Genomic DNA, 22368 nt, shown 5'->3' with positions numbered 1-22368 from the left:
ACTTTTGCTTTTCTGGTGCCTGTCTGCTTGTAGTTTTGCACCTAATTATGTTTAGGAAAATGAAAAAACAACCCAGCAGGCTGCCTATTAGAAAACAATGACCAAGTATGCATGACAAGGCTTGAGAATAAAATATTTTCCTCAGGGACCATGAAGATAGTCTGTGCGCCAACCAATCAAATTCCAATCTGGGGTGTTCTCGCTGGACTCTTTTTGCTTCAACGGAGGATTTACTCTGCTCTGCATTGCCAGATGCAAGGACCAAGCCTTTCAACAGCCTATCCAATAACAGGAAGAAATCTTGGCCCATAAGAGGAAGGGCATAGCTAGTCCAGCCCAATTTCAAGCCTAAATGCACCATTCCTACTTTTTGATGTTGCCAGCCGTCCTAAACTTCAGATTATTTCAAACATTTGTTTTCTTAAAAGTTGTTAATTCTGATTACAAATTCTCATTCAATGGTTCACTTTTGTTGTTTTCAAGCTTAGAAATTCATTTTCTTTTCTATGCAAAACCAACTTGGAGATGAATATACGATGCTTTCAGAGAAATTTTTCTGCTGCTTTACCCCCTCTGGTTCCCCTGCAACTCCCATCTCCAATGTAATGATTTCTTTCCCTCTTCTTCCCGCTAATTTCTTGCCTTTCATTTAGAATTTATGTTATATATGCACTCAATTACTATCGGTACCTTGCAAGTTTGCTTCTTCTTTTGTGATGTTCCAAACCCTTAACATTTTGTGCTAAAATTGTAAACTTTTTTTGGTTTTTTGGTTTCATTTATTCTTATATTATGGTTTCATGGTGTTGTAAGGGAAACCCATCTTTGGTATATATTGCCTGATGAGGTCAAGAGTGTGGCTCTTCTAAATCAATATTCTGAACTCTTATCACCATGTGAAAGAGAGAATGTTAACCGCATGTGTGGAGACCAGCTGAAGAAAAGAGCCCTGCTTGCTCGAGCCTTGGTTCGCACTACCATTGCCAGATGTAGGTCTCCTTTTTGTTTTTCTTAGTATTCTGTTCATATTTATCTTTTATATTCAGTTGTGTTGTAAAGTGATTAAAGACAATCAACATATCTGATATTCTTATCTATATATAAATTGCTCAATCTCTCAAGGTTAACTGAGACAATCAATTTCTTAGTACAAAATGGTCTGTACTAATATGATTCTTGTTTAATCAGAATTAGATCAGATTCTCAATTTTAATAATTAAATTACTCAATTCATGTTCAACACGTCCCTGGTGTGCTGATGCACCATCTTATTTGGTGTGAAAATAACTGCCACGATCCTGTATGTGATCTGATTTTCTCTTCACCACATGAAGGTTCAAACTATTACTTAAACTTGCATAAGTGGCGTACCAATTGCCAGCCAACAATGTGAAAATGCCTAACTGCAAAGAATGTTTTCAACATGCATATCTTAGGGACTCTAGATTTCCTCTTGTTATAAAACATGCTTTGCATAGACTACTAACATAGTTTTATATTGCTAGATCAGATGAATTGTGAAATAAATCCAAGATCTTTGAAGTTTAGGAAGAACATCTATGGGAAGCCTGAGGTGATTGGTAAAGGATTTGCAATCCTTTTTGTTTGAGGACCTTGCTCTCTTCATATTTTTGAATCTCATTCTATGTTCTTGCACATGTTAATTGTTTGTTTGTCCCATACTTAAATAGGTGGAGTGGCAAAATGAGGACAACTTTAGCCCACTGCCCTTGCATTTCAATATCTCACACACAACTTCTATGATTGCCTGTGGTGTGACAGTAAACGTCCCAGTAAGTCCTATTGTTATTCTTGTGAGATACATAGATCCGCTTACAACAATAATTATGTCGGTTTTCTTTGTTAAAGTTTTGTTACTACATGTACTCAAACTTGGTGTAATTTGCTTTCAATAATTAATATAGATTGGCATTGATGTTGAAGAGAAGCAACGGAGGATAAAGAACAATATCACAGCCTTCGCTCAACGCTATTTTTCTCCTTATGAAGTGAAACTTTTAACTGCTATATCAGACCCCGAAGTTCAGTGTCAGGAGTTTATCAAATTATGGACTCTGAAAGTGAGCAAGATATTAATAATAAATCTGTCCTAAAGCATGATATATCATAGTTGAAATGTAATGTGTTCACATTTTTCTCAAGTTTTCTACAATCTGGATCTTATTTCCAGGAGGCATATGTAAAAGCATTGGGAAAAGGCTTTTCAGCTGTGCCTTTCAAGACCTTTACTATTCAGTTTAGGGCTCCAGCTATAAGGAACCTTCATCCTCCTGGAATTTCAGTTTCAGAGGTTAGTACCTGAATTTTAGGTGGGTATTATAGAATATAAATAGACAGACATCATCACTTGTGTCACATTATCAATCTAGCTTTATTATAACAAATAATCATTTGGCCAAATATTAAGTTAGTCATTTCACCTTCTTGCTGAGCGTTTTGAACTGACGTTAACAACTTAAAAATAAAAAACAATAATGGAAGTATACAAAGCTTTAGCTGAAGTGCTAATAGGGCGGATTTGGATAGGTCTTGGTTATGCTAGGGCATGTAAAAGAAAAAAGTACCACTGAATGCTATGATTGGGATCTCTGGATTATGATCTAACATATACCACTGAATTGTATCAAAAGTTTCTGATTAACACTTGTCACATTGACAGGCATCTGAAGAAATTGTTGAATCATCTAATGACCCCACGAACCTCACAAACAATTGGCAATTAGCACTCCTGGAAGTGGCTGGTTCTCATTATGCTGCCATTTGTATGGAAAGGGATAAAACTGTTGGAGGTTGGATTCTGATTCTTGTTGGTCTAAGATAGTTGTAGAATGCATGGTTGCTAAAATGTTAACATTTTGTTTGTAGGTGAAGCAAATATGCCGATGAAATTGACTGTGCGGAAAACCATTCCATTTGTCGAAGATGTTTGCGTCTCCGGAACTGATGCAGTTCTAGCCCTAGGTGGCATAATTGAGCAATAGCGGCAATGCACTGCTAATTGGCCAAGTAATGATATATACAATGCAAATTGCAGTGGCATAAATTTCATCAATTTTACCCTTGCAACTTCTTTGTAAATTGTATTTAAAAGTATTCATCCATATTTGGTGTCTGCTATCTCATAATCTGGGTTGGCTGAAGTAATCCTCTGAATTGAAGCTTTGCTACAGTTCTTTAAGTCAAGACATAGTAGCAACATTTATGTAACAAGTTCCATTTGTTAAGGATGTGATAGGTTTTGTTTCTTACCATTTTTTACCATTCTACGGTAGGAAACAAAGAAATTAAAAATGTTCACTCCGAGCTTAATCATTCTGTCAAAGTTTTGGAGGATTAGGGATAAGGTATTGTAGGCTATGCATAAACCTATCTAGGTTTCTACAGATATTGCGTCAAAATAGTTCAAACTCGAGGCAATCTCCTCTTGTTTTGAGTGTATTGATCATGTAAGGAACTGGATGCATGATTCTACCAAATGAGAGTAACTGTGTTTGACCAACTGGTACAATGATCGATTGGAAATATACAAGTACAAACAACCAAGGTGAAGCGGTTATTTGCACTCACTAGTTAGTACAAGTAATGCTTCCTCATTGACAAACTCAGATCAATATTCCCCGTCATTCTCCAGAGGCCCTCCAGTAGAACAGCAAGTCTGCTTGGCAAACTGGGGTAGGGATGCATCGATCAATAAATCAACCTCAAGCATGGCTAGTTGATTGCCACCTGTGTCTCCGAAGGCCCTCCAGCAGGGATGCTATCTTCTCATCACCTAGGATTTGGCTTTTTATGAACTGTTAAGGGATGCTGTCCAAGGCCTTTCTTCTTCAACTCAGCTTATTTCTTTGGTACCAATTCTAATCAACCCAAAGCTCATCCATAGAACATTTGACCATATATTCTTGCAGCCGCCTTCTGCTAAACCAGCAATCCACAGGCTTATACTTGGGGATGTAATTCTCAATTTCAAATATTTTGAAACTCAAATCTTAAGTCTTCTCCTTGCATATTTTCTACTATTTAAGAACATTTTGGGAAATCCTTCTATAACCAGGGCATGTAGATTTTGCAATGTGGACATCTCAAGTGAATATTACCAATAGTCTTTGCATGAACATAGCCCATCCCTGAAATGGTGGAAACGGGTTGCATCTCTAACAACAAGTTGACGATCCACAATCTTGCTGACCCCCTTGAGAAACAAATGGCAATCTTCACACACTCTAAGGTTCTTTATCACAACAATCTCTGTCCCTGGCTCGGAGTTCAACAGTCCGAACACAATTGCCAACTTTTCACTATGAACGCCCATCCCAAGGAAAAGTTCTTTACTTCTCCTTTCTTGATTGTTTTTACAGCCGACAAGTTTCCTCACCAAAGTTTCCAGCTCATCTACCATTCTGTAAATCTCTACTGATTGAGGATGGCTTCTGTCCCCACATAAGAAAAGGTGAACTCTCCCTTTATATTCAAGATGGCTACATCCTGGATCCTTTTTGAGATTCCGCTCCCTCATCATTACTCTAACCTTTAGCACTCCTTCCAAATTCTCTGCCTCAGCATAAATATTGGATAGCAGAACATAATAACCAATATTTGTGGGCTCAAGCTCTATAACTTGTTCGAAAGCTAACTCTGCTATCTCTACATTATGGTGAATTTTGCAGGCACCCAAAAGGGCCCCCCAGACTGCACCATCTGGCTTGACCTGCATTGATTTAATGAGCTCCAAAGCGTCATACAGCCGACCAGCCCGACCTAGAAGATCCACCACACAAGAATAATGCTCAGGACCTGGCTGCAACCGATGCTTCGTCTCCATTTCAACAAAATAATCCAAACCTTTTTCAGTCAACCCCGCATGACTACATGCACACAAGACACTCACAAATGCAGCGCCATCAGGCCTAATACCACCCTTAATCATCTCATCGAATAACTCCACTGCAATCTCTCCATATCCATGCATTCCATATCCACCTATAATCGCTGTCCATGAAACCACACTTTTCACAAGCATACCATCAAAAATAGCACGAGCCTTGACCAAATTACCACACCTAGCGTACATATTAATCAGCGCATTATTCAAAAATGGATTCAAACTAAGTCCACTAAACTCTATCCGCTGTTCAACCTCGCGACCAACACTAATAGCGCCAAGGTGAGCACAAGACGATAAAACCCCAACGAATGTGACAGCATCCGCACAATTCCTACAAGCTTTCATTTTTTTATAAAGTTCTAAAACATTAGAAGCAAGTCCATTCTGCGCGTACCCTGAAATCATAGCATTCCAAGTAATCAAACCCTTTTTGGGCATCTCATCAAACAACTTCCTACCAAACTCAATCGCCCCACATTTTACGTACATTGTAAGCAAACAATTAGAAACAGAGAAATCAAGATTCAACCCTAACTTCACACAACAACAATGAAAAGACATCCCTGCGCTAAAATACCCTGGTTCAGAAAACATCGGAATCAAACCCAAAATTGTAACTGAATTAACAGAAACACCCATTTCTCTCATTTTACAAAACAAAGAAAATCCTTCAAAAACACGGAAAGTTAGCGTGTAGCCTGAAAGCAAAGCATTGTAACAAACCGTTAATTGATTTGATATTGGGTTTTCATCGAACACTTTGCGGGCGTTTTCGACGGAGTTGAATTTACAGTACATTGATATTAAAGAAGTGAGAACAAAGGGTTCCGGGCAGCAACCGGATTTGATGACGTGGCAGTGGAGTTGTTGGCCGGAGAAAGGAAGTGAAAGGGAAACCGAGGATTTGAGAGCGAAAGGGAAAGAGAAGGCGTTCGGGGTGGAACCGCAGCGCAGCATTTGGCGGTAGAGAGTTAGAGCTTGGAGATATTGGCATTGCTTTGCTAGCTCTCGCAACTGAGTGTTCCATGGAATTGAAGTCATAGGAAGCAAAAAAGGCGGGGAATTGATGCCTCTTTGGAGCGTGAAGATGAAGCCGTTAAGCTTTTGGCGGGGGGAAACTGCAGAGAGAACAGAGAGTGTTCGAAACGCAGCGTTGGGGGAGGTAGCCACGTAGGCTATTAAGGAAAGCACGCGATTGGAGAAAAAAACTCAAAATTAAAATATAACGGTGAGCCGCGTAGCAGGCAATCCAACAAGAAGATAACGGATGATATCTAAATCGTCCATGTCGACAGACACAGAAATAAAATCCGGGGGAAGACAGAGGAATAGAAGCGAAGAAGAGTCCAGTTCGAGCCATGGAGGCAATGCATTTTCCAACCGTTGCTTCCCGCCATTTCTCGGCGACTTCCGGTTCCTTTACGACGAACAGGAAGTTCTACAACAGTCCCAGAAACACAACTTTGCTTGGAAGTACATGGAGTATTGGTTCGAGCGATTTCACTTCCCTTTCTTCGAGGAATTTGTTCACTGTAAGTCAATAACGAAACAACAAAATAAAGTAAAGAAAAAAAAATTACATTTACACTTAACTCTAAGGTCAGTTGTCGAGAGATTGCGTGAAAGAAGCAAAAGAAATTTGCAACCGTCTGTACTTTTTAAGTTTCTAAATTGATTAAAGTTTTGGTTTTTTTTTTTTTTTTGTTGGCAGAGAGAAATATGGGGGTGGGTAAATTCCAAGACGGTAACTTTAAGGAGAGAGATGCGAGGTGTTGTACGAGCTGAAATGTTTGGACAGTTGACGAGTGGCCTCGAAGCTGCTTGGACCAAGCTTAAAGGAGAAGGTTTGATCCCTTTCTTTTTGGTTAATTTTCTTTCAGCTTATTATTTAGGAGTTTCTTTTTCTACTTGAAAAAAAGTTATTTTGAATACAAGAGTGAATAATTTTTTTCAAAAGTTGAAAGTTAAAATTTTATTAATTTCTTTTCCATGACAAACGAAGCAACTATTTTAGAATTGATGTCTACCCATTTGTTCATTTTAATCACTTATGATTTGCTTTTACTTTAAAATAAATTTTGAGAAAGTAAAAACCAATAATTATGGTAACTACCTGGAGAAGTTAGTTTGTTGGATGTTTGAGTTAAGGAGTGAACCGTCTTGTGTTTCAGAGGTTTTGACAAAGGAGAACATTGTGGAGCCAATGCGCGATATTAGGAGAGCACTTTTGGAAGCAGATGTAAGTGACTAGTGTTGGAAATACTACTTGGGGTTTTTAATTTTTCAACAGGATAACATCTGAATAAAATGGTTGGTGTGTCTCTGCTGACAGGTTAGTCTTCCTGTTGTTAGAAGGTTTGTCCAAGCTGTTAGTGACCAGGCTGTTGGAGTTGGCCTTATTCGAGGAGTGAAGCCGGATCAACAATTGGTTAAGGTATGAACTTCTATCAACAAAATGCAATATGTTAGGTAAGCATTGAAGGGAGGTTTCTGTGGATTTGTTTATCATGTGTGGTTAACATATGTAGTGGCATGATTTTTTATACCTCCTTCATGCTAGAAAATTAGAACTAGCTTAGTGGTCTCTGATTTTTGATCCATGTGTATCACTTGCATATTCTTTTGGCTGCAGATTGTACATGATGAGCTTGTGAAATTGATGGGAGGAGAGGTTTCTGAACTGGTCTTTTCAAAATCTGGCCCCACTGTTATATTATTGGCTGGTCTGCAAGGGGTTGGAAAGACAACTGTTTGTGCGAAGTTAGCTAATTATCTTAAGAAACAGGTGACATTTGTGTTGTTGAATATAGACAAGTTTAGCTTTTTCCTTAAGCCTCAATTGACATTGGAGCATAATGTTGACTACAGGGTAAGAGTTGCATGCTTATCGCAGGAGATGTCTACAGACCTGCTGCTATCGATCAACTCGTTATTTTGGGTGAACAGGTATAGGATTTTTGTTGTCAATAGAATTCTCTTGTTCCTTATAGTTTCATATGATTTCAGTTATCCACTTTTTTTTCAAATTTGATTTTTGTTCAAGTGGATTTCAAAGAAGATTTTCTGGAAATGTTAGGTCAAGTATATGTTTGGTGTTCGCTCTAGAGTGGCACTCTTACCAGTTAGAGGTGCTAAACCTTGTGAGGTGAAAGCATGGTATTTTGTATTCTCTTAGTGCCACAATGGAGCAATGCAAAGTGAACTTTCTGGTCTTGTTGATCCGAATCATCTGTCCTAGTTGTCTTATAATGAACAAGGTATTTGACTGATGGTAATTGATGCTGGAGCAACAGTGTACCACAGAATTGGAGATGACACACTTCTTCGTGAGTTTGCTCACATTACTGATTATGATTCACAAAGACTGAACAAATGAAACGTAAATAGCTATCATAGAAGCTTTCTAGCATAAAGGTATCTTGTTAAAGTATTTTCTCAATGAATTTCAATTTAAATGGATTTATTTTCAGTTTTAGGCAAGTTAAAATTACCAGACTGATGCCATAGTGTGACTAAATAATTTAATGGAAACTTTATCCATTTATTTTGCATTTTCCGAATGTTAGTTTTGACCTGTGACCATAGTTCCAGTTTGTTTCATGACTTGAGAAATGCATTGATTGATCATGACAATTATCTTCACCCATCATAAAGTTGTTTCTCTTTTGACTTCTCCAAAAAGTTACTATTTCTCAGATTCTGTTATAGCTGGTGACAGGTGGGCGTTCCTGTATATACAGCAGGGACTGAGGTCAAACCATCTGAAATAGCGAAGCAAGGCTTAGAAGAGGCCAAAAAGAAGAAGATAGATATAGTGATAATGGATACTGCAGGAAGGCTCCAGGTAAAACCTAAGCATCTGTCATGCAACTTTTAATGATTTTTAAACGATGCAGCATCCTCAGGTTAATCTTCCATACATTTTAATTTCTTGAATTCAACAGATTGATAAAGCAATGATGGATGAGTTGAAAGAAGTGAAGAAAGTATTGAATCCCACAGAAGTTTTGCTGGTTGTGGATGCAATGACTGGCCAAGAAGCTGCTGGTACTCAGACTTCCAACTTTCTTTTTTAATATGCCACTGTCCTTTTTTCATTTATGCATTAATAGATATTATGATTATTTTTATACTAATAATCTTTTAAATCTTGTTTTTTCATACTATATATTATACACAGAGTACTGTATAAACTTTTTTCCTCCGTAATACATTATGTACTTTCAGTACTTATATTTATAGAGCATGTATCTCATTCAAGCAGAAGAACTGCAACAACTGATTGGCTCAATATTCTACTTAGAGTGCCGGCAGCTGGCCCAATTCATACATAAATGACCTAGGAGTTTTATGGTTGAAGTTTACACATTTGAACCCACTTGATAATATATACATGTCTCTGTATCTATGTACCTGCTTAATTTAGCTATTGGCAAGACATTGACTGTAACAAGTTCCATGATCATCTTTTCTTCATCTTCTCTTAAAATTCACAGCCTTGGTCACAACATTCAATGTTGAGATAGGGATCACTGGTGCCATTTTGACAAAGCTAGATGGAGATTCTAGAGGTGGCGCAGCTTTGAGTGTTAAAGAGGTTTGCCTTACCATTGCCTTTGATTTTCTTCACTTAAAATTATGTCATAGAACTTCTTCCTTGGTGAAGATATTTCATATTTAAGCACCTGGAAATTGTGACAGTAGGTTATTTTGCATTTCTATAGTGACAAATTTGTCATTGCTGTATGTTCTATATTATTGAACACTACAGGTGTCTGGGAAGCCAATCAAGCTCGTAGGACGCGGAGAGCGCATGGAGGACCTTGAGCCTTTCTATCCAGATCGTATGGCTGGACGCATCTTGGGAATGGGAGACGTTCTCTCATTTGTTGAAAAGGCACAAGAAGTTGTAAGTTTTCAGTGACTTTTGTTTCGCATCCTTTGAAACGAAACACATCTAGATAAGTTTTAATCCAAATGTCTGTTTAGATGCACCAAGAAGATGCTGAAGAGCTGCAAAAGAAGATAATGAGTGCAAAGTTTGACTTCAATGATTTCCTAAAGCAGACTCGTGCTGTTGCACGAATGGGCTCCATGACTCGTGTTATTGGAATGATCCCTGGAATGGGGAAGGTATGAAAGTTTGGTTTCCTATTCTTTGGGGTTATTGTGTTTTAAAGTTTATGCAGCCTTCTTGGTCCTTTTATTTTACTGTTACTGTCAGAACAGTAGTCTGTCCGTCAATTATTACTCTTTTTCTTAAAAACTTGAAAGTCTCTATGGACTGCAAAAAGAATCTGGTTTGATCTCCTATTTGCTCAAAAACAGGTTACCCCAGCCCAAGTTCGAGAAGCAGAGAAGAGTTTAAAGATAATGGAGGCAATGATTGAAGCCATGACACCAGGTCTCATTCTAACTGCTTTTACTGTGGAATTTTGAAGGATAAAACTTGACCAAGCATATCTTTTCTTGCGTTAAATTTATTTGATCAAGCTTGACCTAGCTTCTTGAACCATCAAGTGGTATTGCTCCTATACACGCAGCCCCTTTCTTTTTCAGAATAAAAATGTAAACAAAAACATGAAGCCATATTGCTCTACTCAATGTTTTACCAATGCAAGTTTTTGAGGCAGATAGGAGAGTGTAGACGATGAAGAGCAGAGTATACCAGAAAAGAGAGAAAAGTTCTAATCTTTTTCATTACCCTCTCTCAGTCTCATTCAGAATTACCCACTTTGTTTAGACCTTGTATGGCTATGGTTATATTGCTGGGTCTGGCTATGTACAATCACATGTACTCTGCGCTTCCATAGATGTTTGATTTTGGTGTTTGACTAGCCAGATTATGCAACTGGGTACTTCTTGCTTTTCCTAAACCAGTGTACTATGCTATACATATTTCCTTGATGAGGGTTGTTTCTGAAACTTATTGATTGCTATATGCATATTTAGGAATCAGTTTGATGATTAACTATGGCTGTGAGGAAACAGCATACTTGTATCAATGAATAAGTCTGTGCTTACTTTGACATGCTGTCACTTGATTTGCTTCTTTCTCTTTTATTTCTTTTACTTTCAAATATTAAACTTTTCTTATTTTCTTGTTTATTTTCAGAGGAAAGGGAGAAGCCGGAGTTATTGGCTGAGTCTCCTGAAAGGAGGAAAAGAGTTGCTCAAGGTTCTGGTAAAACAGAGCAGCAGGTATGCATTGTTTCTACTAGTAGGTTAATAAAATTTTGACAACTTGTGCATGAGATATGTCTTCTGGAATCAATATTAGGTGAGTCAACTTGTCGCTCAACTCTTCCAAATGCGTGTTCGTATGAAGAATTTGATGGGTGTAATGGAAGGTGGATCTATTCCAACATTGAGCAATCTTGAGGATGCAATGAAAGCTGAACAAAAGGTGCCTTGTTTGCAACTCTGCATGTTCACACTTATTCAGACAGTGTCATATAAATTTAAACTCGTTTATGATTGATGGAATTCTAACAGACTCCTAGTGTGAATTCAATGATTCATGGGCAAGCTATATTCTGTAACATTTGATGTTTTCATTTTGTCCCATGAATTAGGCTCCTCCTGGTACTGCAAGAAGAAAGAGGAGATCAGAGTCAAGAAGGCAGTTTGCAGACTCAGCATCAACAAGGCCAAGTCCTCGTGGTTTCGGGGCAAAGAACTAGGAACTCAAATCCGAGGAACAGCAAGACTCTTCATTATCTGCTTGCAGTGAAGGCAGAGTTTCTGGGGTTTCTTGAGAGCTGAGGAAACTCATTGCATTCTCATCATGAGAACAACACTATTGAGATGATCATCCTGCAAAGTTCCAATGTAACAGGAGATGATGTAATTTAACTTGTTTGTCGATTGCTTATTAGGCAAGATGCGCTTTGTATCAAACAAACACAATTTCACACGAAACCAAATTATGTTAGTATGGTATCTTCTTGATTGAGAAGAAAAAAAGGTTTCTACGATACAATGGTAGTTTGAAGCCAAAAAATTAATCTTTCATTGCTGAGATGGGTTTCACATAAACTAGTGTTTGTTTCTTTGTTTTGACGTAAAGGTTCACTCATACTTCATTTTCAAAGAAAACAGAGAGAGTTGAGAAAGTGCCTACAATTCTTCCCTCGATGGCTCCATCAATTCATTCATTAAACTCACCATTACAGAATCCAGGATTAGCTAATTCCGACAAAATACTCGGACAGTTGAGAACAAAAATAGAAAGTCGTTAACACCCATAAAAAGCTCAGAATTCCAGCTTTTGGGTTCCTGACACGTGTCTTTGATCTATTTTCTATTGAGGTTCTGAAATCCCAAGCCCTATATCTCTTTCTCTTTTGCCATTTTCCTCTTGTTTACAGCAAAAGAAAGGATACTAATTTAAGTTGAAGGATTTTTAAGAACAATGGCAGATGGAATTTCTGATGCCTCTGGTGAAACGTTTCCGGCTGCTGACATTAATGGGGAGCTGAATCCCGGTGAAAACAAAGACTTTAAGGTTGATTCCGTGTCATTTGAGATTGCTACTTCTCAAGAAATCAAGGTAAATATATCTAAAGTTACTCTATTTTGTCCGTGTCCTTGTATTTATCGAATTTTTAGATTTGATGGTGCGCTTATTAAATTAATTTCAGCGCACAAGATCATTCAAGACTTGCCAAAGTATCTGAACATTAGGGGAATTCTTCTTATTTAATGTCATATCCATGGTGTGCATTTAGTTTTGCAGATTTTATACTGATTATTTTTACTACTTGCAATGAAGGACCGAGTTGAGGCACAAGAGAAAAAGGAGAAGAAGGATTCAATGCAGACGCTCAAAACAGCAATTTTAGTTTCAGCAGTGGTGGTGGCGGTGGCAGGAGCAGCCTTTGCCATAACCAAGAAATTGAAAGAGAAATGAACATACAAATATATGGATGGCTGGCTGCAGCTAAAGGGTGTGTTAAACTTAGCAATTCAATCCTTTTTGGTCTCACTTTTATTTAATTTTATTTTTAATTTTTGTAACAATGATGCCCATTGGGGTTTTCCTTCTTCCAAATTATCTTTATGGAAGCAGTACTAAACCATGGATTTAGGAACTTCCGTGTGTTACCAGTTACATTTGTTCAGAAGCCATTCCCATTCAACTTTTCTGTATATCAAAAGGAGCGAAGGTGTGATATACGCTGGTGCAAGCCCATGACCATTTAAGCACCTCTTTCTTCCCTTCTTTTTTTATTTTATAAATTAGACATTATACATTATACAGTAATAACATAAAAGACTCAAATTCAAACCTCAAAATTTTACTTGATAAAAGAAAAAATATCCTTCGATTTCCAAATGGCAAAAAAAAAAAAGTTATAGTCATAGTAAGCGTTGATTTCTTAGTGTTAGTTTTACGATTGATCCTACTTTTAAAATGACAAAGTAAATTATCAAAATTGCTAAGTTTAAGTCTTTAAAGAATGTTTGAAAAGGCTTAAAAGTCCCTTTGAAACACTAAAATGAAATGGCTAAGACATAAAGTTCAAAACAATTTTAAAATCTTACTTTTAAGCTATAAGTATTTTGGTATCTCATGCTTAGCAAGCAACAAGTATCGATACCTTTTGAATCAAGTACCGATACTTTATCTATAAATATGGATATTCTTCAATCCGAAAGCAAGAATTCCAACATAGAGGTACAAGTATCAATACATGGGTTGACAGTGGTATTTTGTCTTGAAAATATAAATACCTCTTATAGAAGTATTGATACTTGGATGCAGGATTTGAAAAACTCATTTCAAAAATGTCGATACATGTAATCTTTGTGTATGAAATTCTAACATTAAAATAAAAGAACAAAGCTTCAAGCATTAAAATCACTCTTCAATCTCTCTTGAGCATTCGTTGTCTTTTTTTATTGAACTTGACTTTTTTATTCATTTACTCGATACTTATACTTACTTAACTTATTGACCGTAAAAAGTTATCTTTATTTTTTTATTTTTTTTATTATTGTAATAATTATTGGTTATACCTTAACCATTTAAAAGGAAGTTATATTGGTTACACCAAAAAATGTAAAGGGTTAAATCTTATCTTTCAAAAAATTATTGTAAAAATTGTACCGACTTTAAAGTCAAATATGCAAAAAACTTCGATTATTGAATTAATAGATTGATATGTTTTAATTCATGAATTTCAATCGAAACTAATAACTTAAAAGGAAGAAGGAACAACACACTGATCACTATCTAAGAAAGTAAGAACAGAAAATACTTCAATTTTTTTGGGTTTAAGCAATTGAAATTATGCAACAACCATCAAAATTGCATTTGATGTTGATGTTGTATGAGTAGATTGAACTATTCCAGTTTCTCTTCGAATATAATATTTGGGCTTACAAGATTTCTTGGTCGAAGGAGAACGTACTTGAATTGATAGGCCTTTTGGTACTTAGAGCCCCAAAAAGTAGTTAAGGTGAAGCCCATGTTCACTTCTACTCGTTAGTTTAGTTCCCTGCTGGATTCTGTTCCTTTACCTCGAAAAATGCCATTAATACCCTTCACTTCTTCTTTTCCCCATGCAACATGCCCCTACACAGCCTGATCCTTCTCTCTCCACCGTCGCAACCACCGCTACCTCCGCCTTCTCTCCACCTCCACCTTCGCCCTACATCCAAACCTGAAACCAAATTTCTTCGCTTCAATTCACCCTCGAGACTTCCCTTCATACCCCCACTCAAACTCATAAATTCCACCAAACTCCCCTTAAACCCCCAAACCCAACAGAACCCACTTTCCAAAACACTTGAAACGCTCACCAAACTCAAACCCTTCCTTCAAACCAATCACCAACCCATCCTCCTTGGCTGGCTCTGCAGCTCCATCTCTGTTTTCTCCCTTTTAAAAGTGATCCCTAGAATTGGCTCCTTCTTTTCAAACTTAACCAACAACATTTCCATTTCCAAATTGGGTGACCAGGGCCTTGTTCTTGGGGTTTTGTTGTTGGCGAAGTTGGTCGTTTGTTACTGGAAACAAGTTTTTTTATGGGAAGCGGCGTTAAGGGTAGTGTATCAGATTAGAGTTTTTGTTTTCGAAAAGGTTTTGGAGAGAGAATTAGGTTTTTTTGAAAGGGGCAATGCGGTTTCTTCTGGGGATATTGCTTATCGGATTACTGCTGAGGCTTCTGATGTTGCTGATACTGTTTTTGCTCTCCTCAATGTGAGAAATCGAGTATTACTTATGGATATTATTTTTTGTTCATGCAATGCTTTTTGGATAGTTTTTGGCTCAAAACCTTTCTTCATGAACTTCAATTATACCAAAGTCGTCAGAGGAACAATCCAATAGCTATAACTCGAAATTTTCAACTTGGAAGTCTCAAGTGGTTCTTCCTGTTTTGTATCCTTAGCACGATGTGCTTTCATATGCTCTTCTTTTTTTAACTAGTTGAATGAATACAAGGAAAATAACCTCTGTTGCTTTCATTATTTTTGGCTCAATGTTGTGGTTGTAGATGGGTCATTAAAGTCAATTGCGATGATCATGTTTATGTCAATTTTGTTCAGTGATGTGGTTAGTCTCTGCAATGTATATGTCAATTATTAATTTTTCTCTTGGGAAAGACTACTGTGCCCAACATTCTGCAATTATTTGCAATGGTGACTCAGATGCTGGTTATCAGTCCTTCCCTCTCCTTGATATCAGCAATGGTAAGGAAACGTGATATAGATTTATAGTTTAATTGTTTATTCTAGCTTCTTCTTTTTTCTTTTTTTTTTTGTTAACTAGGGCTCCATTTGCTTGATGCTTTTACCTTTTTTCTTTTAACAGAAAATGAATAGAAAGGAAAAAGAAAAAAAATAAAAAATGAATAGAAAACCAAAGACAAACAAGCAAGTGCAAAAGGTAAAAAATCAATCAAACGGAGCCTAAATGTATTACCTTTATGTTTGATGTATAATGAGTCTACATATATATATTTTCTGATGAATTTTAGGTGATTCCATGTATGGCTTTCGTTATAGCTTATCTTGGTGAAAGACTTCTTAAGATATCTACAAGAGCACATCTGAGTATTGCCACTCTTGCAGCTTATTTGAATGAGGTATGCTTTGGTTCTTTTGGCCATTTGTTTTACATTCTCATGATTGCTTGCAGTTCCTTTTCTGTTTGTATAAATTCCTTAATGTTCTACAAGGTATCCAACTTTTTTAGTTGTTGCGTATTTTAGCTAGCCCATTTATAATATTTTAGGTCCTCCCAGCCATTCTTTTTGTGAAAGCAAACAATGCAGAGTTGTCTGAGCATGCCAGATTTCAAAGGCTTGCTTATGCAGATTTATCTCAACGTTTGGAAAAGAAGAAAATGAAGACATTAATCCCCCAGATCATACAAATAATTTATTTTGGAGCTTTATTTATACTTTGCATTGGATCCCTATTGGTTTCACGTGGTTCTTTTGATGCCTGTAGCATGGTTTCTTTTGTAACATCACTGATATTGTTGGTTGAGCCTATCTAGGTAACATACATCTTCAGAAAAGCTTACCATGTTTGTTTCTACTTTAACTAGCAGGTAGCCCATTATCAATATAGTGGAAATTTCAGCTTCTCGTTTTCTTCAGTCTGTACCAAGAAGTCTTTCCTTAACTCACTGGATTTGCTGATTACCACCATAAAATTTTGTGTTGTGGTTTTCCTTGGTTTAAAGACAGAAGTAGTGCAACACTCTCTTCTTTTTACCTTTGGAAGTGTTAATAATAAGTTCTCTGAAGCATTTTGCTGATTGCCATAATTATTATGCTTCAGCCATTGAGGAGCTGTCTTAAGCAACCAATCTCAGAATAAAGAATCATGCAGGGTATCGGGAAAGCATACAATGAGTTGAAGCAAGGAGAACCAGCTGTCGAACGCTTATTTTTTTTGACCAAGTTGGAGTCCAAGGTACATTTTTTGCTTACTTAGCATACAATCTGTTGTCTGCGATTAACTTTTATGATCTATGATGAACTCTCTTTATGATTTGGATGGCAGTGCACAAACATTTCTAAGGCTAATATTTTGATAAACAGTTCAAAATCCTCGTTTACTTTTGCATGCTTGCAAGGAGCAATATTTACAAACACTCTTCTGTGCTTGACCAGACAACTCAATAATTGCAATATGCATTTCTGCATCAAGTTGGCCATCATAATCTACCTAGAAATTGGCACATTGCTTATACCTCCACCGACAAAAAAAAAAATAGCATATTGTTCATGTTAGCAGGGAATTTCTATCCCTTGGAACCTTGAGATATTTTGGTTTCTAAGAAGGACTACATAATCCAAGAAGGAATCTGTAAATAAAGAAGAAGTTGAGCAAGATTGAAATGCATGTTTGGGCTCGTAATGATGTGTCTGCAGTTTCTAGTCGATATTTAGTTTATTCATTATGTTGCTGTTATATTTCTTTTATTCTTGAACATAGGTCATTGAGAAACCAGATGCCATTGATTTAAGCCATGTCAATGGGGAGGTGAAGTTCTGTGATGTCTCATTTAAATATGCAGACAACATGCCTCATGTTTTGGATGGGTTGAACCTCCATATAAAGGCTGGGGAGACAATAGCTCTTGTTGGACCATCTGGAGGAGGAAAGACAACCCTTGTAAAATTGCTTCTTCGCCTATATAAACCTTCATCCGGTGAGGCATCGGAATCTATAAATTTATGCTTATCCCATAAACCTGATCAGGGCTCCTCAAATTTTGTGAAGGATTACATGCCTTGCATTTCATGTTGCAGGTTCTATACTTGTTGATAACCGCAACATTCAGAACATCCGATTAGAAAGTTTGAGAAGACATGTTGGTCTTGTTTCCCAGGATATAGTGAGTGACCAGTGACTACCCTCTTCATTGGTATTATTATCTCATTACTGTAATTTTGCTTATAAAAGGTTCTTCAGACTGTTTCCAATGACTGATTTAGATAATTTTCTACATGTATCAGATGCTTTTTTCTGGGACAGTTACTGAAAACATTGGGTACAGGGATCTAATGACAAACATTGACATGGAGAGGGTTGAGCTGGCAGCCCGTATTGCAAATGCAGATGAATTTGTCAGAACACTTCCAGAAGGATACAGAAGCCATATTGGACCAAGGGGTTCGCTTTTAAGTGCAGGTCAGAAGCAAAGGTAAAATCCACATATACATGATAGTTTTAATTCTGAAATCTTTCCCTGTCTAGTCCTCTTTTTCCAGAGTGGAGCACTCCCATTTAATTGCTAGTAATTGCAAGAATAGGATATCCAGCTTAGTAATTTTATTTTATTTATTTTTCTGCTCTCAAGAAAGTAGTAGTTAACTCAATACAGCAAGAAGTTAATTTCGGACTTGTTATTTCATGTAGCTGAGATATTTCTCCTTGTTTAAATCATAAACCTGCGTGCTTGCTTACAAATGCAGACTAGCTATTGCAAGGGCAGTCTATCAGAATTCATCTATTCTAGTTTTGGATGAAGCAACTTCTGTGCTTGACAGTAGGTCTGAGTTATTGGTGAGGCAAGCTGTTGAGCGCTTGATGGAAAATCACACAGTAAGAACAATAGCTTAACTTATCAAGCCGTAATTATATTTTGATATATAATTGTCCTCAAATCTGTAGCAAGACAAGCAGTGAATAACTATTTTGCCCAATATATTATTTTTGAGCATAACCACAGATGCTAACTAAGTAGTATCTTTTTGGAATATATCCATGGGTTTGATTGGGATTGACTTCAAATGTATCCTCTAAGCATATTATAGAATGTAAGCCTGGGGTTTTGTTAGCTTGATTAGGGTCTATAGAGCGTCTTCAACTGCTACCGAGATTAGGCTGCTACAACCAGCTACCTCAACCATAATACTTGCTGGCACTGATACATGAGCTTGAAAATATTTTTGTTTATTTCAAGGGACACTACATTAGAACATCATACAATTAGGTGAAGTATTCAGGTCTATATTGATGTGAATATATTCTCCGATGCCTCTTCTGGTACCTAAAATTTGAAATTAATCACATCTATAAGCAGGAAACTGCTCCATCTTGAAATACAGAAGGAATTAGTTGAGAATTATTTCTTACAGTTAAACCATGTATACTTATTTACAGGTGCTGGTCATAGCCCATCGTTTGGAAACAGTTTTAATGGCGGATCGGGCATTCCTTTTACAAGATGGGAAGCTGAAGGAGTTAACTGAGTCACCTCTTTTGGCTGGTCACTGTGACTCATTGATGTCTACTGGTGTTGTGATTTGAGATCATTCAAAAACTTGGGGGGAGGAGGAGTTGAATTGAAGCACTAAACTGTGGCGGTTATATGATCCAACTTGCAGAAAATTAGGTTATCTTGATTGAGTTTCAATATGTGTGCTGATAATGCTTCAATCCTCAAGGCATTGTCAAGCAGTTGGTATGAGATGTGCAAGGAACTAGAGTCGTCATTTGTACTACGCGTAGCTCGCATGTGTAACAGCATAGTAAATGATGGTGTTATCCTCAATTTGTTTGTACATTTAAGTTGATTGTTATTTTTCAATAAAATTTTTTATGTTCAGTTCAAAGAATCCCAAGTTTCACATATGTGAAATGGCGTCACTTTTTTAATTCTATAATATTACGAGTATTTCATGTAATATTAAATATTATCTAATAATCTTAAATGTTATTATTTCATGTAATATTTAAAACTATTGCTATATCACATCTTACTTAATATTATTTAATATTAAATTTACTACATTTTTACAATATTTTTAAATTTTATTATTTAATATAAAAAGTTAATTGTCACGTCCCAAATACCGGACCATGACCGGCGCATGGGTCCGATGGGCATAGCTCACTAAGCTCAAGCAAGCTCTTTTATGCAAACCCGATCATCATTCCCAGCTATCATTTCTAAAACCACATATTGCAACTCTCAATTATAAATATTTCAGTAACGTTTTATAACAATCCAATATTCACATTTGTATTATGCTAACATAGTATCACTCATTTGCCACCTTACAGTAGCATCAGTAATCAAATATACATATTTGATTTTTAACATGAATCTTAGTGTTCTTCATTACTTATACATGTACACAAGCATAAGACTCTTGATCGTCAGCGGAGTGACTTTAAATGAAGGTGCCGCAACTGAGGTGTCATAGTACCTACCAAAAAGGCGAGCATACGTGGACACTTAATCTAGGTCCCAACTGTCTTCGAATCTGCAAATATAAAGTTTAAAAATGTGAGTATAAAACTCAGTGAGTGAACATAAGAAGGAAACAAGCAATCGATAAGGAGAACTCGAAAATCACGATGCACTTGTTTCCAAAACAATGCAATTGATTTCATTTCTTACTAAAAATCCCTCATTTTAAACTTTGATCAATAATCTCATAGTGTTGCAAAAACCCATGATCAATCCATGAAGTTAAATGGGTGAAAAATAGATCAAAATCAAGCAAGGTAACAAGCATGGCAGCAAGTTTTTTGCTGTAGCGAGAAACAGTCTTAGTTTGTATATGTTTTAGTTTTTTTATCATATCTCCTACTATAGAAGTCAAATTGACCTGATTTTTAGATCATTAGAAAGCTAATAGGCAGGGCTACAACTTTTATGTTTACCATTTTTCCCAATTCGGATTGAAAGATGGTCAAAATCTTCATTGAAGTGAAAGCACTACACCAAAATCTGAGAGTTTCTTACTGTAGTGAAAATGAATCTCGCTGCAACGAGAAACAGAGCATTTTAATTGAAATGGGTCTTGTTACATCAAAAGTCATTTTCTTGTTGAAATGAAAAGTAATTTGAGAGCAATTAACAATGCCAACTTGCAACACAATCAAAAATATTTTCATAACTTTCTATCACACACACATATATATACATATGCATTCATCATGTGTACACTCCCTACTCGAACACTTCAACATCCTCACATAACATTATTCATCAATGCACAATGTATATTCATATACATACATACCAACATAATATAAGAGCACATGGATTCATCCTTTTACACATTTCACATTTTCACAACATCAAAGCATTTTATTAAGGGCTTGTTCTCCGACACACATTTTTAAACAAAGGTTGGATAAAATCATTCAAATGTTTCATCCAAATATATTTACATCTCCCAAAGCAAATTTTGAAATGCAAGTTCATTCACTGATCTTGTTAATTCTTTTGCTTGACTCTAACCTCAACTAATACTCCAAATAGACATGTGAGGTCTTGTTGGAACCTATACACACACAATATCACAACCAACCCAAATTGACATTAATATAATCCAAAAGCTCTTTCCTAATCAAGTTTCACTAGTTGTTCCTAACTAGCTTCCAATTGCCATTAAATGACTAATTATTCACACTACTCTAGTCACCCTAAGAGTGAATAAACAACCTTAATGATAAAACACTCACAAACCCCATTATTAGTCATTATCAACAACTAAAGAAATTTAACCTTCACTTATACTCACCTTGATAGTCTTTGTAGTTGAATTCTCTTTCAAAATTCTTCAAGCTAATAAGGGAATCACTCACTCTCTCTCTACATGTCCAGCTAGTGAGAGGAAGATGGAAATAAGACTTTTTAAGAGTTTTAAGGTGAGAGAGTGAAAGAGCACAAAAAGTTCTATCAAAAAGTGCTTAAAAGCATGAAAATTGAAGCTAGAGAGAGAAAGTTATGGAAACTTTAAGGGAGGCTCTCATGGAGATGAAGAAGCGTGAGATGGGAAGGGAAAAAGAAATGGCTGGAAGCTGCTGAAAATTGCTGGAGCTTTAGATATTTATATCTAAAGTTTATCCATTTCTCACATAAATTACCAAAATGCCCTTAACATGGTGACTTTGTCTTCCTCTCATCTTTTGTGTAACTTTTTACTCTTTTGACACTAGGACAAGGTCTATAATAATCTAGAAATACTCGAGTTCATGAAAACATATAAATTTAGACCCGAGATGTAAATGACCATTTTGCCTCTACTGTGGAAGTTATCATTATTTTTATCTTCTTCATTTATTTTACCATCCTAAACATTATTCATTCATTCCTTAAGCCTATTTAGACCTTAATAGCATAAAAAAACCCATTCGTAGGTGCTCATCAAGAGAAATTACGAAATTACCTCTAGTCCGTATTATCGCTTCTGCATCTAGTTATGTGTTTATGGAGATCGAAATTTCACAGGTTCACTTCTGAATTACCTTTTTAACTCGATAATTAACCTTAATTGACATCTGTAAATTTTATTAGCCACCGTATCAAAATACGAGATATTACATTAATAATTTTAAATTGTTTCATTGAACAGAAAATAATTTAGTAATAATTATAAATATTTTAATCTAACAAATTACTAATAAAATAAAATTACTAGTTTATTATGATACATTAATTAATAATATCAATAATTTATTCAATAGTAAGTATTCAA

The 22368-nt window shown here is 36.3% G+C and overlaps 5 protein-coding genes and 1 long non-coding RNA gene across 7 annotated transcripts; 4 read left to right on the top strand and 2 right to left on the bottom strand.

The window, feature by feature from the left end:
- Positions 1-139: 139 nt before the first annotated feature.
- LOC18598258 (4'-phosphopantetheinyl transferase superfamily) lies at positions 140-3269 on the top strand. The gene is made up of 8 exons (XM_007027719.3): positions 140-602; positions 814-989; positions 1506-1573; positions 1692-1793; positions 1926-2081; positions 2192-2311; positions 2681-2810; positions 2887-3269. Exons 1-8 carry the CDS (start codon positions 526-528, stop codon positions 3000-3002), a joined length of 945 nt encoding a protein of 314 aa, XP_007027781.3. The 5' UTR covers positions 140-525; the 3' UTR covers positions 3003-3269.
- A 36-nt stretch (positions 3270-3305) lies between these two features.
- LOC18598257 (Pentatricopeptide repeat (PPR) superfamily protein) lies at positions 3306-6069 on the bottom strand. Its single transcript, XM_007027718.3, has one exon. The coding sequence runs from the start codon at positions 5945-5947 to the stop codon at positions 4115-4117; it is 1833 nt and encodes a 610-aa protein (XP_007027780.2). The 5' UTR covers positions 5948-6069; the 3' UTR covers positions 3306-4114.
- Positions 6070-6198: 129 nt separating this feature from the next.
- Positions 6199-11848, top strand: CPSRP54 (chloroplast signal recognition particle 54 kDa subunit). The gene is made up of 15 exons (XM_007027717.3): positions 6199-6438; positions 6618-6750; positions 7078-7145; positions 7239-7340; positions 7539-7691; positions 7775-7852; positions 8625-8750; positions 8851-8953; positions 9403-9503; positions 9678-9815; positions 9896-10039; positions 10235-10310; positions 11022-11107; positions 11187-11312; positions 11482-11848. Exons 1-15 carry the CDS (start codon positions 6265-6267, stop codon positions 11587-11589), a joined length of 1716 nt encoding a protein of 571 aa, XP_007027779.3. The 5' UTR covers positions 6199-6264; the 3' UTR covers positions 11590-11848.
- Positions 11849-11976: 128 nt separating this feature from the next.
- LOC18598255 (uncharacterized) lies at positions 11977-13047 on the top strand. The gene is made up of 2 exons (XM_007027716.3): positions 11977-12458; positions 12681-13047. Exons 1-2 carry the CDS (start codon positions 12321-12323, stop codon positions 12816-12818), a joined length of 276 nt encoding a protein of 91 aa, XP_007027778.3. The 5' UTR covers positions 11977-12320; the 3' UTR covers positions 12819-13047.
- A 1353-nt stretch (positions 13048-14400) lies between these two features.
- On the top strand, positions 14401-19491 carry ABCB29 (ABC2 homolog 12). 2 transcript variants are annotated; one of them, XM_007027711.3, is made up of 9 exons: positions 14401-15113; positions 15518-15604; positions 15892-15999; positions 16754-16837; positions 17363-17579; positions 17680-17765; positions 17887-18074; positions 18346-18475; positions 19037-19491. In XM_007027711.3, the coding sequence occupies exons 1-9, from the start codon at positions 14481-14483 to the stop codon at positions 19181-19183; spliced, it is 1680 nt and encodes a 559-aa protein (XP_007027773.3). In that variant the 5' UTR covers positions 14401-14480; the 3' UTR covers positions 19184-19491. The 2 variants fall into 2 exon arrangements, with proteins under 2 accessions (XP_007027773.3, XP_088662232.1); XM_088806106.1 differs by lacking the exons at positions 15518-15604; positions 15892-15999 and having other exon boundaries at positions 14403-15113.
- Positions 19492-19838: 347 nt separating this feature from the next.
- LOC108662150 (uncharacterized) lies at positions 19839-21673 on the bottom strand. The gene is made up of 2 exons (XR_001927934.2): positions 21412-21673; positions 19839-20142 (listed from the first exon to the last, which is right to left on the bottom strand). It is a non-coding gene; the product is annotated as an uncharacterized LOC108662150 (long non-coding RNA).
- Positions 21674-22368: the final 695 nt, after the last annotated feature.

Source organism: Theobroma cacao, chromosome 5 (assembly GCF_053813885.1).
Source record: "Theobroma cacao isolate CCN51 chromosome 5, ASM5381388v1, whole genome shotgun sequence".
NCBI classification, from domain to species: Eukaryota; Viridiplantae; Streptophyta; class Magnoliopsida; order Malvales; family Malvaceae; genus Theobroma; species Theobroma cacao.
The sequence above is the reverse complement of the archived record's forward strand: the minus strand, read 5'-3'. Positions and strand labels throughout refer to the sequence as shown.

Bases quoted from the DNA above. Each gene is read 5' to 3' on its own strand.
- ABCB29 (XM_007027711.3), top strand. From the start codon at position 14,481: ATGCCCCTACACAGCCTGATCCTTCTCTCTCCACCGTCGCAACCACCG. The intron at 15,114-15,517 runs GTGAGAAATCGA...CTCTTGGGAAAG, and splicing joins CTGTTTTTGCTCTCCTCAAT to ACTACTGTGCCCAACATTCT. The intron at 15,605-15,891 runs GTAAGGAAACGT...GATGAATTTTAG, and splicing joins TCTCCTTGATATCAGCAATG to GTGATTCCATGTATGGCTTT.
- LOC18598257 (XM_007027718.3), bottom strand. From the start codon at position 5,947: ATGACTTCAATTCCATGGAACACTCAGTTGCGAGAGCTAGCAAAGCAA.
- LOC18598255 (XM_007027716.3), top strand. From the start codon at position 12,321: ATGGCAGATGGAATTTCTGATGCCTCTGGTGAAACGTTTCCGGCTGCT. The intron at 12,459-12,680 runs GTAAATATATCT...CTTGCAATGAAG, and splicing joins CTACTTCTCAAGAAATCAAG to GACCGAGTTGAGGCACAAGA.
- LOC18598258 (XM_007027719.3), top strand. From the start codon at position 526: ATGAATATACGATGCTTTCAGAGAAATTTTTCTGCTGCTTTACCCCCT. The intron at 1,794-1,925 runs GTAAGTCCTATT...TAATTAATATAG, and splicing joins GTGTGACAGTAAACGTCCCA to ATTGGCATTGATGTTGAAGA. The intron at 2,082-2,191 runs GTGAGCAAGATA...TCTTATTTCCAG, and splicing joins TCAAATTATGGACTCTGAAA to GAGGCATATGTAAAAGCATT.
- CPSRP54 (XM_007027717.3), top strand. From the start codon at position 6,265: ATGGAGGCAATGCATTTTCCAACCGTTGCTTCCCGCCATTTCTCGGCG. The intron at 6,439-6,617 runs GTAAGTCAATAA...TTTTGTTGGCAG, and splicing joins CTTCGAGGAATTTGTTCACT to AGAGAAATATGGGGGTGGGT. The intron at 7,341-7,538 runs GTATGAACTTCT...TTTTGGCTGCAG, and splicing joins CGGATCAACAATTGGTTAAG to ATTGTACATGATGAGCTTGT.